At 38.4% G+C, this 14249-nt stretch overlaps 1 protein-coding gene across 1 annotated transcript; it reads left to right on the top strand.

Annotated features, from left to right (window-relative positions):
* Window positions 1-808: 808 nt before the first annotated feature.
* LOC118769356 (guanylate-binding protein 1-like) lies at window positions 809-1995 on the top strand. Its single transcript, XM_036516388.1, has 3 exons — window positions 809-914; window positions 1420-1592; window positions 1783-1995. The coding sequence occupies exons 1-3, from the start codon at window positions 881-883 to the stop codon at window positions 1993-1995; spliced, it is 420 nt and encodes a 139-aa protein (XP_036372281.1). The 5' UTR covers window positions 809-880.
* The last annotated feature ends 12254 nt before the right edge of the window (window positions 1996-14249 follow it).

The raw sequence follows: 14249 nt of genomic DNA, 5'->3' as shown, positions 1-14249 counted from the left end.
CATGAGTTGCCATATACAGCTTTGTTCAATCCGGTAAAAAGTCTGTTAAAATTGTGTAGTGGATGGCAGTCTCTACCAGTGGACCGTTTCAATCGTTTTACTGCCCGCCGCAGTAGGACACAAATACCCAAATACACAACTGATCTCAGAACATGGCAAGCAGTTTTAAGACCACTTGCCTTTCCTATGTTACAGCTATGTTAGCTGTATAACATCAACTGTAGAGAGTTCAGTGGAAACGTTGGTAAAAGTAGCATGCTAGTTGGCTAGTTTTGCCATAGTGTCATCGGAGGGTCACAATATGCAAGCGTGAGTGTGTTTTTTCAAACTTTTAATGCAAAAACTGATGTCAGGACAGGGCAAGCGATTTTAAAACCGCTTGCCTTCGCCTACTTTTTTCAACGGGACACATGACGTCAGCTGAACAGACCCGCCGTTGTGTTTAACAAGCTGTGAGCAAGCACAACTTATTCTCGGCAGAAAAGCACAGCGAGACAGGGCAAAAACGCCACAAGAGGGCGTTGAGTGGATGGTTGGAGAAATGTATTAAAATGGACAGTAGCAGATTGTGTATTGTACATATATTACGTGGAAAATTATCACGCTTAAGAGATATACCTTTTGACATTTATTTTCACGTAGGAAAGAAAAAGTTAGGTAAGCAGTGCTTGCCTTGCTTGCCCTGATGGCATGCCACTGCTGGATTCATCATTCATTGATAGGGTCAGTGATCAAGGTTTCATTCTTCAGGACATTCAGTAGAATGGTACAAGCACTTGCCTGATCTCATTCAACAAACCCTGCATTACAGGCTGATATTGTTTTGGAGACATTTTTAGAAAAACAGAAGAGCCTTCAAGGAGTCATCCAACAAGCAGAGATGGGCCTTGTAGACAAAGAGAAAGAAAAAAAAGGTAATATGCATGGTATGAAAGAATGTTAACAGAGAGACAGAGTAACACACATGAAATCAGACCTGAGGACAGTCTGATAGACACTAATATCTAACAAATGCCTTTCTCTCTTCTGTTGTTGGCTTGTAATATTATAGTTAGTAATCAAAACTGTTCATGTCTTATCGCTACTCATTTTACATGAATTTACTTTTAACTAGTAATGAGCACTATTGAGGTTGGTCAAGTTCTGAAAAAAGGCCACTTGCTGAAATACACAGTTAGGATAAAACCAATAAGAAATAGAATAAATCAGAGTCTAGCTCATTGCTATGTAAAATACCAACAGCTTGTTCACAAAACAGGGATGGGTGGTCCTTGTCCCTAAAGTATCACCCTGTCTCTTAATTGATCCCATTCTTAACGTATCGATATATTTTTTAAAATGAGGTATTTAAAGATCTGGATTATAATTCATATAAGAATGTAGTGTTAGCCCTGACTCACCATGAAATCTCCACTGCAGTAAAGGAATCACACGCCCACTACAAGCACCTGTTGGGAAAGCGATTGAAGCTGCCCACTGAAACACAGGAGGAGCTCGACAGAGTTCATGAGGACAGCCAGGAGGTGGCACTGCAGCTCTTCAAGGCCTGCAACTTTAAGGATGAGAATCAGCAGTGCGAGAGAGAACTCACTGTAAGATTGAACTATTTCAATACCAAAATCTATTGTGGAGACTGTCTGTTCAGGTTTTAACATTTTATATTAATATAATATTGAAAGCAATTTCACGAGATGCTAGTAAAGAATTTAACTAATTTTTAATGCTTGGCAATGCTAATGTTTACCATCAGTGAAAGTGTTGTTGTTGTTTTTGTGTTAAAAGGGGCTTATGAATGAGGAGTATGAGAGGAAGTGTAAGGAGAATGCAGACCTCTCTGAGAGACACTGCAGCGCTCTACTAAACCAGCTGTCAGCAGGACTGATCCCACAGGCTTTCATGAAATCAGGAGGTTATGAAGAATACAAGATGCAACTGGACACCATCATTCAGAAGTACAAAGATACACCTGGCAAAGGCATTGGGGTACCATTTTAATGACAATATTTAAACGCAAATCTCACACATATAGTGTTTTGTGAAATTGGATAATCCATTGCAGTTGTGAGGTTATAATTTCAATCTTGTGTCTATATCTACGCAAAATGGCTACTCTGTTTGAACCTCTGTGCATTACAGTAAGGAAAACCTTGCCTTGGCTCTTTACCAGCACATCATATTCACATTATCCTCATTATCATCCCCTGTGAACTACTATAATTTCCTCAGTATTGGCTTCAGTTATGATGGAAAAGATGTGGGGGAATTCTGAGTTTTAAAGTTTAATCAGTACTGGAAATCATGTTTTCCATTGTATTTACATTGTATCCTTGCTTGGGATGATTGAACACATTGTGTGAAACAATGCTGGAACTGATAAGGAAGACAAACAAAGAGGGGAAACACAAACAGGGCAAAGAAAACTGAAGGCACGGTTTTAAATAACTAAAATCAATTTTAGAACATGTCAGTGGTGGCCATAGCATTGTTTAAACCACTGACTGTGGGGTGGCTGAGTAATATTCAGAAGGGACTGAACCAACAATTAATAAAGTAACTAAGTCAGTATATTAGGCTATATTAGGTCACGCTTACTTAAATACAACATATATCGATAACGCAGAACTATACCTCCATTTGTTTTCCTTTCCAAACGCATCTTCACACAGACACAGACCGAACGCTATAGTCTTGTCTCATTCTTTTTTCTCCACAGCTTATAAAGCTTCTTTGAATGCAAAACACACTAATGTAAAGACAAGTCTGTTCATTCATTTCAAAAATGTATTTTTTTCCAGATGTTAGTTGGCTATCTAGCATCCTTCCTAAAATAATCCCACATGAGCTGTATGGTAACATTTAGCAGTTTAAAATTAGGCCTACATCGCATTTTGAGCTTAACATATTATAAATCACACAAATGTATATTTTATGTGTCAAAAGGGTTGTTAATGCCAATTCCATAAGTGTTCCTTTATTCATTAAATTTTGTAGAATGTAACAAGCACTTGACTTTGCATTACAGGCAGATCATGCATTGGAAACATATCTGGAAAATCAAAAGAGACTTCAAGCAGTCGTCGAACAAGCAGACAAATGCTTCACAGAGAAAGACCAGGAAATCAAGGGTAACATAGATGTTATGAGGGGACCTAATCAGGGAGAATCATAATATCCCACATGAAATCTGACACTTGAGGATCTCTGTTGGGCCATAATTTCTAATATATGCCTTTTTTCTTGGGATGTTATCTTGCAATTGTAGAATGAGCAATCATAGGTATATAGCTAAAACTCATTTTTTTATTGATGTATTTTTCAGTAATATTGAGCACTACTGATGTTGGTCTTGTAATAAAAAAGCCACTTAAAAACACTCAAACAGCCAGTCAAATCCATAGTTTTGGATAGAACAAAGAAGACAGATTAAATCTTGGTGTAAATATATGTTGTGTACATTACCAACAGCTAATTGGAAAAAAAAACAGGATGTGGGTCGTAATTCATTATTTGTTTCTTCAACAGATAAAGACAATAAAATAAAGAAAGGGAAACGGCGTGAAAAAGCAGAAGCAGAGGTAATACCCATGAATGACATCATAAAAACACAGAAGCTGGCTATGAAACAGCTTATGAAAAGAATGGTGAATATGAGTGGGCAACATTGAGTTCATTTTTTTTTATGAAAAAATAAGCTGCATAAATTTAAATTTCCATCAAAGAATTTACAATCATACACATGAAAGCATCAATTAAAAAGAAGAATCTTAATCATTAAAAGCAACTACTGTCTGATGTAATGACAAAAATGGACTAATGTTCAAAAATGGAGTAATGTTCAATGACAAATATTGAAAACACAAAACAAAGATTAAAAGGGCCTGATTTTGATGGTGTGGTGTCATTGTCAGAAAATATTATAGATTAGTATGCCATATTGATTTTGTTAAGGAAAACTGTCTCCCCATTTTTTAATGTATACACATGTGTTACGGCTCAGGCAAGGACTCAGTCGCAGTCCACGGGAGTTCTGGTTCCAGGCGGGTTTATTTAAATCGTCAGGCAAAATTGCAAACTCAGAACAGGCAGGGTGGAGTCCAGGAAGGCAGTCCGTAGGGAAACCCAGGATCAGGAACAGGAGCAGGCAGGGCCGAGGACCAGGCAGGCAGGCTATCAGGCGATTGGGGCAAGGCGGCAGGCAGGAACCAGGTCAGAGCACAGGCAAGGTCGGAACATGGGAAAGCAAACAGGCGGAAACAATGGCGGGAACGAAACAGGTAGGAACACACTGCAACGAACTAGCAACAGGACAGAGACACGCAGGGAAGATATAGGGCAGGGCTGACGAGGGGATGGGGAGCAGGTGTGCAGGCAATCAGGCGGGTGGAGACAAGGCGGGGGGGGGGGCGGGGGGCGGGGGTGCAGGGCTGGAACACAAGGAAAAACAAAAGCGCATGGACCGCGATGACAGGTGGGGAAGAGAAAAACACAACAGATAGTGGGGGGGAGCACTGACACACATGGTTCATTTTACAATGTTGTTTTTTTTTTATAGGGTGGAGCATCCAAAGAGGATAACGCCAGTCGAAGTGTGACATGTGTGATATCCAATGACACTGACAACCTTTACCTGAAAGACCCCAGGTAAATTCTGAATCTTTATAGCATTAATCTTGAGATATTTACATATAATTTAAGTAGGACTGTCTATTTGCTAGCAACTCATTTAAGACTATGTTCAATGGATTCATGGTGGTAGGAGTTTAACTGCATAGAATGTATATTAATTGCTGGGATGTTCACATGGGGTTGCTCCAGACTCAAAATCGCCCCAGCATGGGGAAAATCATGAAAAGAAAAGAGAAATCATGATGGGCACAATACTGGTAGGCCTGTCTTTTATAGGACAGACAGCATGACATTTCAAGGACAGTGTCTTTTAAGAGACAAGGTTGATTATTCAGGATTTCACTCAGTGTGAGGATTACGCAGAGGACCCCCATCTCTTTAATCTGCGCTTTTTTACAATTTATGCCAGAGCAACATGTCATTTGTCTCTAAACATATTTTCTCTAACTTGTTATAGGCTTTGAGTCAGATACAATATTGCACTTTTGAGCAAGCCACATGTCATACCTGTAAGCCCTACAAGTAAGCCATACTGTACTTGTTGTATACGCTGTTAGCCAATTGGAGCAAATTAGAGTTGGAGAAAATGAAAAAAAGCTTTCAAAACTTTCAATAAAAATCAACATTAAAAGAGGATACAACACATTTTACATATTCAAGTAACCTAAATTATTATATTGTTAAATTTATATCATAAAAAATGACATGGACCACTCCATTCCCTGGTAGAATGAAGTCACCTTGTTCCATTGCTGTGGAATCCCAGCCATTGTCAGCAAATGGCTGAGTTTTGGACCCAGGCTATAGAGGTCAGCATGTGCTCAAAGTGAAGGCCTTGCTGGCTGAACCAGTTGGGACTCTCCAGGGTTGAATTTTTCATTCCCCAAGGACTACCGCCCAAATCTTATGATTTATCCATATCTATTATATAAATACACATAACACTTGTTTATTGTATAGTGGCATTACATGAACGTTTTGTGGCTTGGATAAAATCCCTCCTCCAAACTTTCATCAATATTCATGGGATCCTTCTTTATGAGAATCTGAAGATTATTCTCAGTAAATGCAAAGGTCGAACACTGGATGATCTTTGGACAAACACTGCTGGAGTGACCTATGTGCCTGAAAGCAGCATGAGAATTTGCCAATTATGTGTGTACTTTCAAAATGTAAAATAGTATTTTCTTGTGCAACAGTAATTCATATGAAGTCTTCTACAGTATTAATCTAAGTTATTAATTTTGCAATAACCTTATATATTATAAAATGATTTGATGACCTAGTTTCCTATGGTATTATTAATTATACTTACTTTTACTTTGATCGAGCCATCCGCTGGTCTCAATCACTGATGGGCCTCCAGGTGGCACAGTTGCCCATAACACTTTGGATCTCCTTGATGCTGTCAAGCCTTGTGTCCTGCTTTAGTTTGATCTATGTAGTTGTATGCTGGTCTCCCTTGTCTTCTGTTTCCATGGGTGGGGATCCAGAACAAGAGGTCACTCACTACTTCGTCTTTGCAGCAAAAGCAGTGTCCTGCGAACCTCATCTTTCTCCATATGATCATGTTAGTGAGACATGGTAGCTCACCATAGAGGTCTTCATTTGAGATGTGATGCGAAGCATCATCTCTAATGTTGAGCGCTGTTCTTAGCAACCTGGTATAGCAGCCATCTAGTCTGTTGGCTGCAGCATTATTAATTACATCTATATTAAAACCATTCCAAAAAATTAACTAACCACTTGGTGGTTGTTAGTCAGTGGCTATTTCCATTAATCTCTCAATTTGTAGTTTGTTAGTGCATGCTAATTATATTTGAGCTAAGTGACTAAATGATGCAAATGACAAAATGATGCAAAGATATTAACTATACTTTTAGCCAGTCCTTCTTACTGAACTGTGACTTTAAAAAAATACATCAATTTTTGTGCATCCTCACATTTTCTATTCATAGGCTATTGTCCTTGCATATCAGACTACCAAGTAGGCTAAAGCTCTGAAAAACATTTCGTTTGTAATTTATTATGTATTTCAATTTAACTGTGCACATTAATTTGTTAAAAAGCTACCTTGTATGTATTTACTTTATAACAGGTTCCACATTAATTATGGTGAAAACAAGGATCATCCCCAATCTACCATTGGACCCCAGGAAACAGAAACCTGTTCATTCACCAAGATGTTTGGAACTTTTGGTGTTACTGGGGTGCTGATGTACAACATCTATGAAGATGACAAGGATTCACAGGAATGTCTTGCTATAATGTTCTCTGTGCCATACAATTATGCTCTTTATACAAACAGGTTTGCTGTTGGCTTTGTTAAGTCGTCAGTTAACTGTGATGAACAACTACTTAAAAAGATGTATGAGAAGGAAGGTGCATTCATGGGAGCTAAAGCAGATGGAAATACTCTGGAATGCAATGGGAACAGGTATTGTGTTTTAGTATCAATGTCTGCAAAGGCAAAGTCAAAACTCGAAGTTGATCTGAGAAAAAAATGAATAATAAGGACATCAAATATGAGACAGTGAAGTGTGGAATCAGTGACAGAGTCAGTTACACAGTGTCACAGCAGCAGTAGCGCATTCCCTCAAATTTAGCATGTTCAATAAAGTTCAATAAAGTATTAAATAAAATGAAAAATTTAATGAGAAGAAGTGAAACCAATGTAGTAACTGTGGAATTTTCTGTGATTAAATAAAAATTATCATGTGTTCATATTGTAGACTACTAACCTCAGATTATTGCTTTTATTTATTCCAGTTTAATGCTGGTCAGAATTTGAGCTGTCACAGAAAGTGAATGGCCTTCAGACCACAACTCTGTCTGAAATCTAATGTGAAACATTCACCATTAGTCAGGTGTTCTAACTCCTCAACATGGAATGCCTGCAAATTATTATTACTGCATCTTGTCTGTAATTTTGCCTTTCTTGCTTGTATTTAAAAGGAGAGCTTAAAATGTCTGTTTAATTTGATTTATGATGTGTGAAGCTCATTTGGTTATCATAGTAATGTCTCATTTGTTTTCACTTGGTATGAGGGGACGTTCGCAATGGTTTTCCCGAGAAAGCTGTAAGGCCAATATTACATAGGTAGTTAGTAAGAGTGTTGGTCCAGGTTTAATAAATGTATCTATGTGACAGGAACAGCATTTAAAACAGCAATCACCATTGGGAATATAGATAAAGTAAGTACTACAGGTTCTTTTTTGGCTACTAGCAAGTGAAAACTCCCATATGGTTACAGGTAGGGGTTAAATCGGGAAATCTCTCTGGTGTTCTCTTCCCAACAGAACAATGGTAATGCTGTTGGTCATGCACTTTGTTAATTTTTAGTTGACAAAAAAAGTAATATTACACCCTCTTTCACCATTGTTGTACTTATGCTGTTTGTGGTTGCTTCTAAAAATTCCTTGGGGCTTTATGTTGAATATTCAAAAATTCACAATAAATTGATTAACAAAAAGATACTTTTGTGTTTAAGATTTGATTTCATACAGGCTGTGATACTTTAGCTATATTGCATTACATTACAATGCATTGCATGTACTTAACAGGCGCTCTTATCCAGACTGACTTCCAGCACAATAGAACATAAGCGTACCCTTTCAAGTTGAAATGAGAAAAAATGTCGGACCAGGCTAACAACACTCACAGACCAGTGAGTATGAGCATAACAGTATTCGAGCGCTACCACCAGTTAACTTGTGCAGCCTGATGGAAGCCAAGGATTCTACGATACAATAGTCCCTAGAACACAGAATCTAAAATACATCACAACACTACACATAAATTAAATATCAAATACTAGAGGTATCAGGTGTTAGGGGGCAGGGATTGAGGTGGAACTGAGGTGCAGTCTGAAGAGGTGGGTCTTCACTCTGCGTCAAAGGTGGACAGCGATTCCGCTGTCCTAACCTCCATGGGGAGTTCCTTCCACCACTGAGGGACCAGTATAGACAGGAATCATGTCTGAGAGGAGCGACTCCGTTGGGACAGGACACTCAGTTGTCCCATATTTGCAGTAGATGCACATTGGGATACTTTACACAACATTTTAACTAATTTCATTATCACCACACAGTTTACCAAAATAAACATCTCCCATTTATCCTCTGTTCAAATTCTCATTAAAATGTTATCTTAAAACATAACTCATTTATTATTCTTTTAATATCTTATTGTATATAATTGTTGACCTACCCAGTGTCACCCATATTATGATAGTTTTACTAATGCCACACTATTGTATCTAAAACTAAGGTACCTAAAGCTAAACAAATTTCATTATTCCTATAACATGACCCAAATAAAATTGTTGTATAAATTACAAAATGATAAAACAAACACATCTTAGTTTGCAATTTTACATTTAATGAACTTTCCTAGGTGTGAGACTGGCATGGGATGATCCCAGAGATGGGCAAAGATGCATCAAAACGCATCTTGCTACAAAATACCCCTCAAATAAGTGTATCAAAATAAAATACAAACTACTGGTGCCAGAAAATGTATCAAGATAAAATATATGTGTTTTGTATTTTCAAAATACAGGAAAATACATTTGTAACATTGGGCATTTTGAATTTGTCAGTACTGGGGCTTTGTAGCTGGTTTGTTTTTGTTTTCCCGGCCATGTGCTTTTGTTTTCTGTGCTCTCATTTGCCTGCCCTGCCCCTTATTTCTCCGCCTGTGGCTTGAATGTTCATCTGTTTCACCTGCCCGCTTGTTCACCTGTGTCTTGTTTGCTTGTTAGCGTGTGCATTTATACCCCGTCTCTTTCCTAGCTCATTGCCAGTTCGTCCCAGTTATTCTGTGTCGCAACCAGCAATCTGGATTTTTGACATTGCCTGTTTGGACCCCATTTTCTGGATTCTCCCTAAGGATTTAAATAAAACCCTTGTGCATCCTCCACCCCTGTCTGCGCCTGTGCCCTGACAGAATTTGTACAAAATGGCAGAAGATTCAGATATTATAATATACACAAGGCTTTGGTGAGAGTTTGAACCCTACAGGAAGGACGAACAGGAAGTAGAATGCTACTGTATCTAAGAAAAACTGTAAAAAAACAAAAAAAAAAAACACTGAAAATAGTATTGTACAGTATGTAGAAACCTGTTCTCTGTCCAATTCAAAGACATGGCAGTTGAAAAGAATTAGGTCAGACATCTATTGATAAGGTTATAATAAACATAAAATGTGTACAAGCTCCTGATCTCCCTCTTCCCATAGCTACCCAACTGAGAAGCTAACTTGCAAGCCACTAGCTGTGCACCAGCCTAGACAGTTTGCTAGCGTCACTAGCTTGTTGGCATCGCTTGCTTGATATATTATAATATTAACCACCATGTACCATGCAATATTTAGCCAGACATAAACTATACATCTAGATAACACTTGCTGGCTACCCATGGCTAAGCAGTTCAGTCTTATATGCTAGTCGAGGTGTTTCATGTTAACTAATCTAAGCTAACTTGTAGCACTAATTAATATCTAGCTTGCTGGCTCACTCACTTACTCAACCACCGGGCCACATGTATCGATTGTTTTTATCTTTAGCCTTTAGCTACGGCGTTCAACATGTGTACATCCTAAAAAGTAAGATTAATTGTACATAGTTATTGCAGTTCAGATAGAATGTTTACCTTGACGGACAGTCCACTGCACTGATTGAGGCAGGAAGTATCTGCTGGCCTGCTTAAGGTGCGTGTGGGGGGGGGGGGGGGGGGGGGCACTTCACAGAAGATGAAGAACAAGTGTATTGTTCTTCCTTTTAAGATGTATTTACATGATTTTAAAAAAAAATGTTTTATGAGTCATAGAAAAAGTATTAGAAAATAGAAAATACAAAATTCTTCCACTCTAAAATGTCTTGTTACAAATTACATTTGAATTTTTTCATTCCTGTCAAATACAAATTACAAAATACTCAAGAGTAATTGAAATACGTATTTCAGATACAAGTAACAGAAACAGAAATACTGCCTGACTCTGGATGACACTATACCCCCACTTATTTTCCTTGAGGGTGTGAGTGGTTGTGCGCAGGCTCTCTTGTTACTGTTTCTTGCCTTACCAGTAGAGGGTGGAATATAGTCATATACAGGGGAGTCACATGGTGGGGTGGAAGGTGTCTGTCCTGGGGGGAAATCTTTGATTGTGACGATACCTGGGGTGCAGTGCTGAGTAGATTTTCATGTGTAGCAGGACCAGATGTGAAAAAGGGGAAAAAATGCTTAGAGTGAAGTGTGTGTAGTGGGTGCAAATTCATTACCTCCTGAGAGCTCATCTGTCTAACAACAGGTCTTCTAGGCATGGAATAGAAAAAGGAAGAAAGAAAGTAAGTCAGGGTAGCAACAGGGAGGTCTTTGTGGCTGTGTGTGTGTGTGCACGTGTGAATGTTTTAATGAATTAATGTCTAATAAAGAGCTGAATCTTACTCTGTGCATCCTGGGTCTGCTGGGGGGAGATGGGTGGATTCCTTTGAAAACACAAAAGAACCTGATTAGCCTCCTGGGGAAGCGCAGCAGTCCCCACCCCCTGTGAGTGAATACCACTACCAGCAAGTATTGTGTTTTCACAGAAGAGTAAAATAGCTCACCTTCATTGCTAGTTGGCATGCTAAGACCACTTATGAGAGGAAAGTGCTTGACAGCAGGTATTTATGAACCAGGATCCTCAAAGCTCCACCAATAAAAAGCCATATCAGTAGAACAGATGTTTATGGTCCTGAGAGAGGTGTTTTCACAGCCCTTAACAGAGTCATACATAATGCGATACATACGTACCGCATATCAAAATAAACAGCAGAACTTACCCTTGTCAAGTAATCCGGTTTTGAAATAACAGCAAATTTCTGCATTGTCTCCAGCATAGTGATATTATTTTTCGTACAAAGTGGGATGCAAATGTCAGGAGCCACAAACGCCAACGCAGACCCCCGTCACCCAACTCAGGTTCTCCCATCAGATCCGCCCGCCACAACCGGGACACAGGTACAAAAACTTCAAAGGCAATTCATACAGGGACGGCTCACGCTCTACTTACCCCCAGCTATCTAGCTTTCTACGTTGTTTTTTTATTGTAGCTGGCTAAGCTTGCTATGTGTTTGTTTGCAAGGTGATATTTGTATTTGTCAGCGTGATAGTAGCTAGCTAGTTACGTTTATTGTTTTGTTTGTATTGTAGCTAGCTAGCTAGATTTGTCTTTGTAAGGTGGTATTCGTACTTGTCAGTTGAATGTGCAAGTAGCTAGCTAGCTAATTTAGCTTTCAAGCACTTTACTAACGATCAAACGTTAACGTTAGCTAACTGGATTTCTGTGTAGTTAACATTAGCGGTTGGTCTTACCTATATTTGTTTCTTAAAATTATATGTCGAGTCCTTGGATAATGACAGCATTTTCACAGCTGTAAGGCATAACTTGCACTGTAGTGTGATGTTGTTCCCCTTTTCTGCTTTAAAGACAAACTAATGATGAAATTTCCACCCAGTGAGAGCATTTTTTTTTCACTAGAGGCCATGATAATGAATTGGCAACTGTAAGATTGCCTATGGTTTCACTCGAGACCAGAGTGGTGTGAGACTCGTTAAGTGTTTTAATGTGTGCGCATGTGCATGGTAGTATATCGTTACCTTTTTTGTATCCTAATTACGTAACGCCGTTACATGTATTCCGTTACTCCCTAAGCCTGGTAACGTAATTTAAATAAGTTGGATTACTTTCTGAACACTATGTTTTTAATTTTTTAAAGTATGTAAGTAAAAGTGTGAATGTGTCATATAGCCTACTTGTTGGGTGATTCTCAGGAAGTATATCCAAGTGATGCCAAAATCTAAATAGCTAAACTTGAGTCATGACAGTTTTAAAAGAATGTGCACCAGTATAATTCTCATTGCCGATGTTTTATGATGAAGGGGAAAGACTAATTAAAAGGTCTATTTTACTGAACTTTTCACATTTAGACAAACAGGTGCATGAAATGATCACAACAGTACATTAAAAGTATTTCTCAAAATATTTTAATAGACTTACTCGAAAGAGCAAGATGGAATCCGAAGAACGTTCTTAACGGTTTTTTAAAGAATGTTGATCCGACTACAGCTGTTCACACTAGCTACGTTTACACGTACAATTTTTTTTCCTTCGGAATGAAATTGTAACCTGGGTAGGCTGTCCCCTTTTATTCTATGAGGTTTAGATAATTGGACACAAGGGTCTGGCTGTAGACCTATGAGGCGAGTGGAGCGCCACTCTCGAACAGGAAGTACGTCACCTCCACTTGCGATGATAATAAGGAAGTAGTTGAATCGAAACGTTAGACGAAGCTTTTACTGTATATGAGAGGAAGGCATCGAGAGTATTTTTCCACAGCAATTTGTACTACTTACATTAAAACATCACAATACGTTTAACCTACGTATTTTGACTTTGTTCATATTTTTTTCCGCATACAGTTCAACTAGCCAACGTAACATTCCATAGATTTTAGAGAGTAAACATATTAACAACACACTTGTTCATTCATTCATTTATTCATTATTTATTCCTTTCTTATCTTTAGAAATATAAACACCACTGAAGTAACAGAACAACAACAATAGAACAACAATTGAAAAGGACAAGAAAACAGAATGGGTTTGAGGGATGAAAGGGAGTCAGCTATTGTTCAAGGCCTCCGTCATCTAAATAGCAGTCCCAGCTGCAGTATCCAGGGTGGTCATCTGAAGAGTAAAACCCCCAAAGGGCTCCCCGCTGACCCAGTAGCCAGCCCCACAGTCTTTGTAAAGCCTGCTACACTGTAGGCGACTGCACCTGGAAATGGTGTAGGGCTTCCTGTAGGTCTCTTTGTGCTTCACTGAAACAGTGTTCCACTTCACTACACCTGTTCAGTTCAGTGTCAAAACACAATTATGACAGAGCATGAATTCACACAATTCAGACAATAAATGAACAAATCTCTAACTAGGCTGATCTTTCTCTGTCATTTTTTTGCACAACTACACTTCTAATAGTCCAAGGAGTAGTCAAACTTTTCATATTAGAGAGGGGAAAGGAGGAGAGTGAGAAACCTAGCCTAACTGTTGTGCCCGCAAAAAACAAGCACCTAATATTGTAATTAAAAGACCTACAGCATACCACTTCTACATTTACCGGGAAGTGGAGGTGACGTACTTCCTGTTCGAGAGTGGAGCCTTAACCAGTGATGTTACTTATGTTACTGTTTCTTTTCAGTATGATCACATATAAAGTAAATTATTCACCAAAATAAAGATTTTTGTTCCACCTATAGTCCTATATCCTTTCTATTGTACCTTTGTTTATATTACACTTTTTCAACAATGTTGTTCAACTTTTGTTCAACAATACAAAAAAAATAAATTCTCACAAAGTTTAAATTTTCCCCAATTACTACTTCAAAGGCGTTAATTAAACACAAAATCCATTAACAGTTGTGGACAGTGCTTAAACCATCTTATAAATTGTTGCTTCGGCAACAGATTAACTGAATCCTAACTGTGCGTGTTCTTATCACCGCACTTCAGTTTAAAAGCAAAAAAAAAAAAAAAATTCTATAAAAGAGGAAAATAAGGGGTACCCCCCCAAAAAATGCATA

The sequence above is a fragment of the Megalops cyprinoides genome, chromosome 22 (genome assembly GCF_013368585.1).
Source record: "Megalops cyprinoides isolate fMegCyp1 chromosome 22, fMegCyp1.pri, whole genome shotgun sequence".
In the NCBI taxonomy this organism is placed as follows: Eukaryota; Metazoa; Chordata; class Actinopteri; order Elopiformes; family Megalopidae; genus Megalops; species Megalops cyprinoides.
Note: the sequence above shows the minus strand (reverse complement) of the source record. Positions and strands in the feature narration are given on the sequence as shown.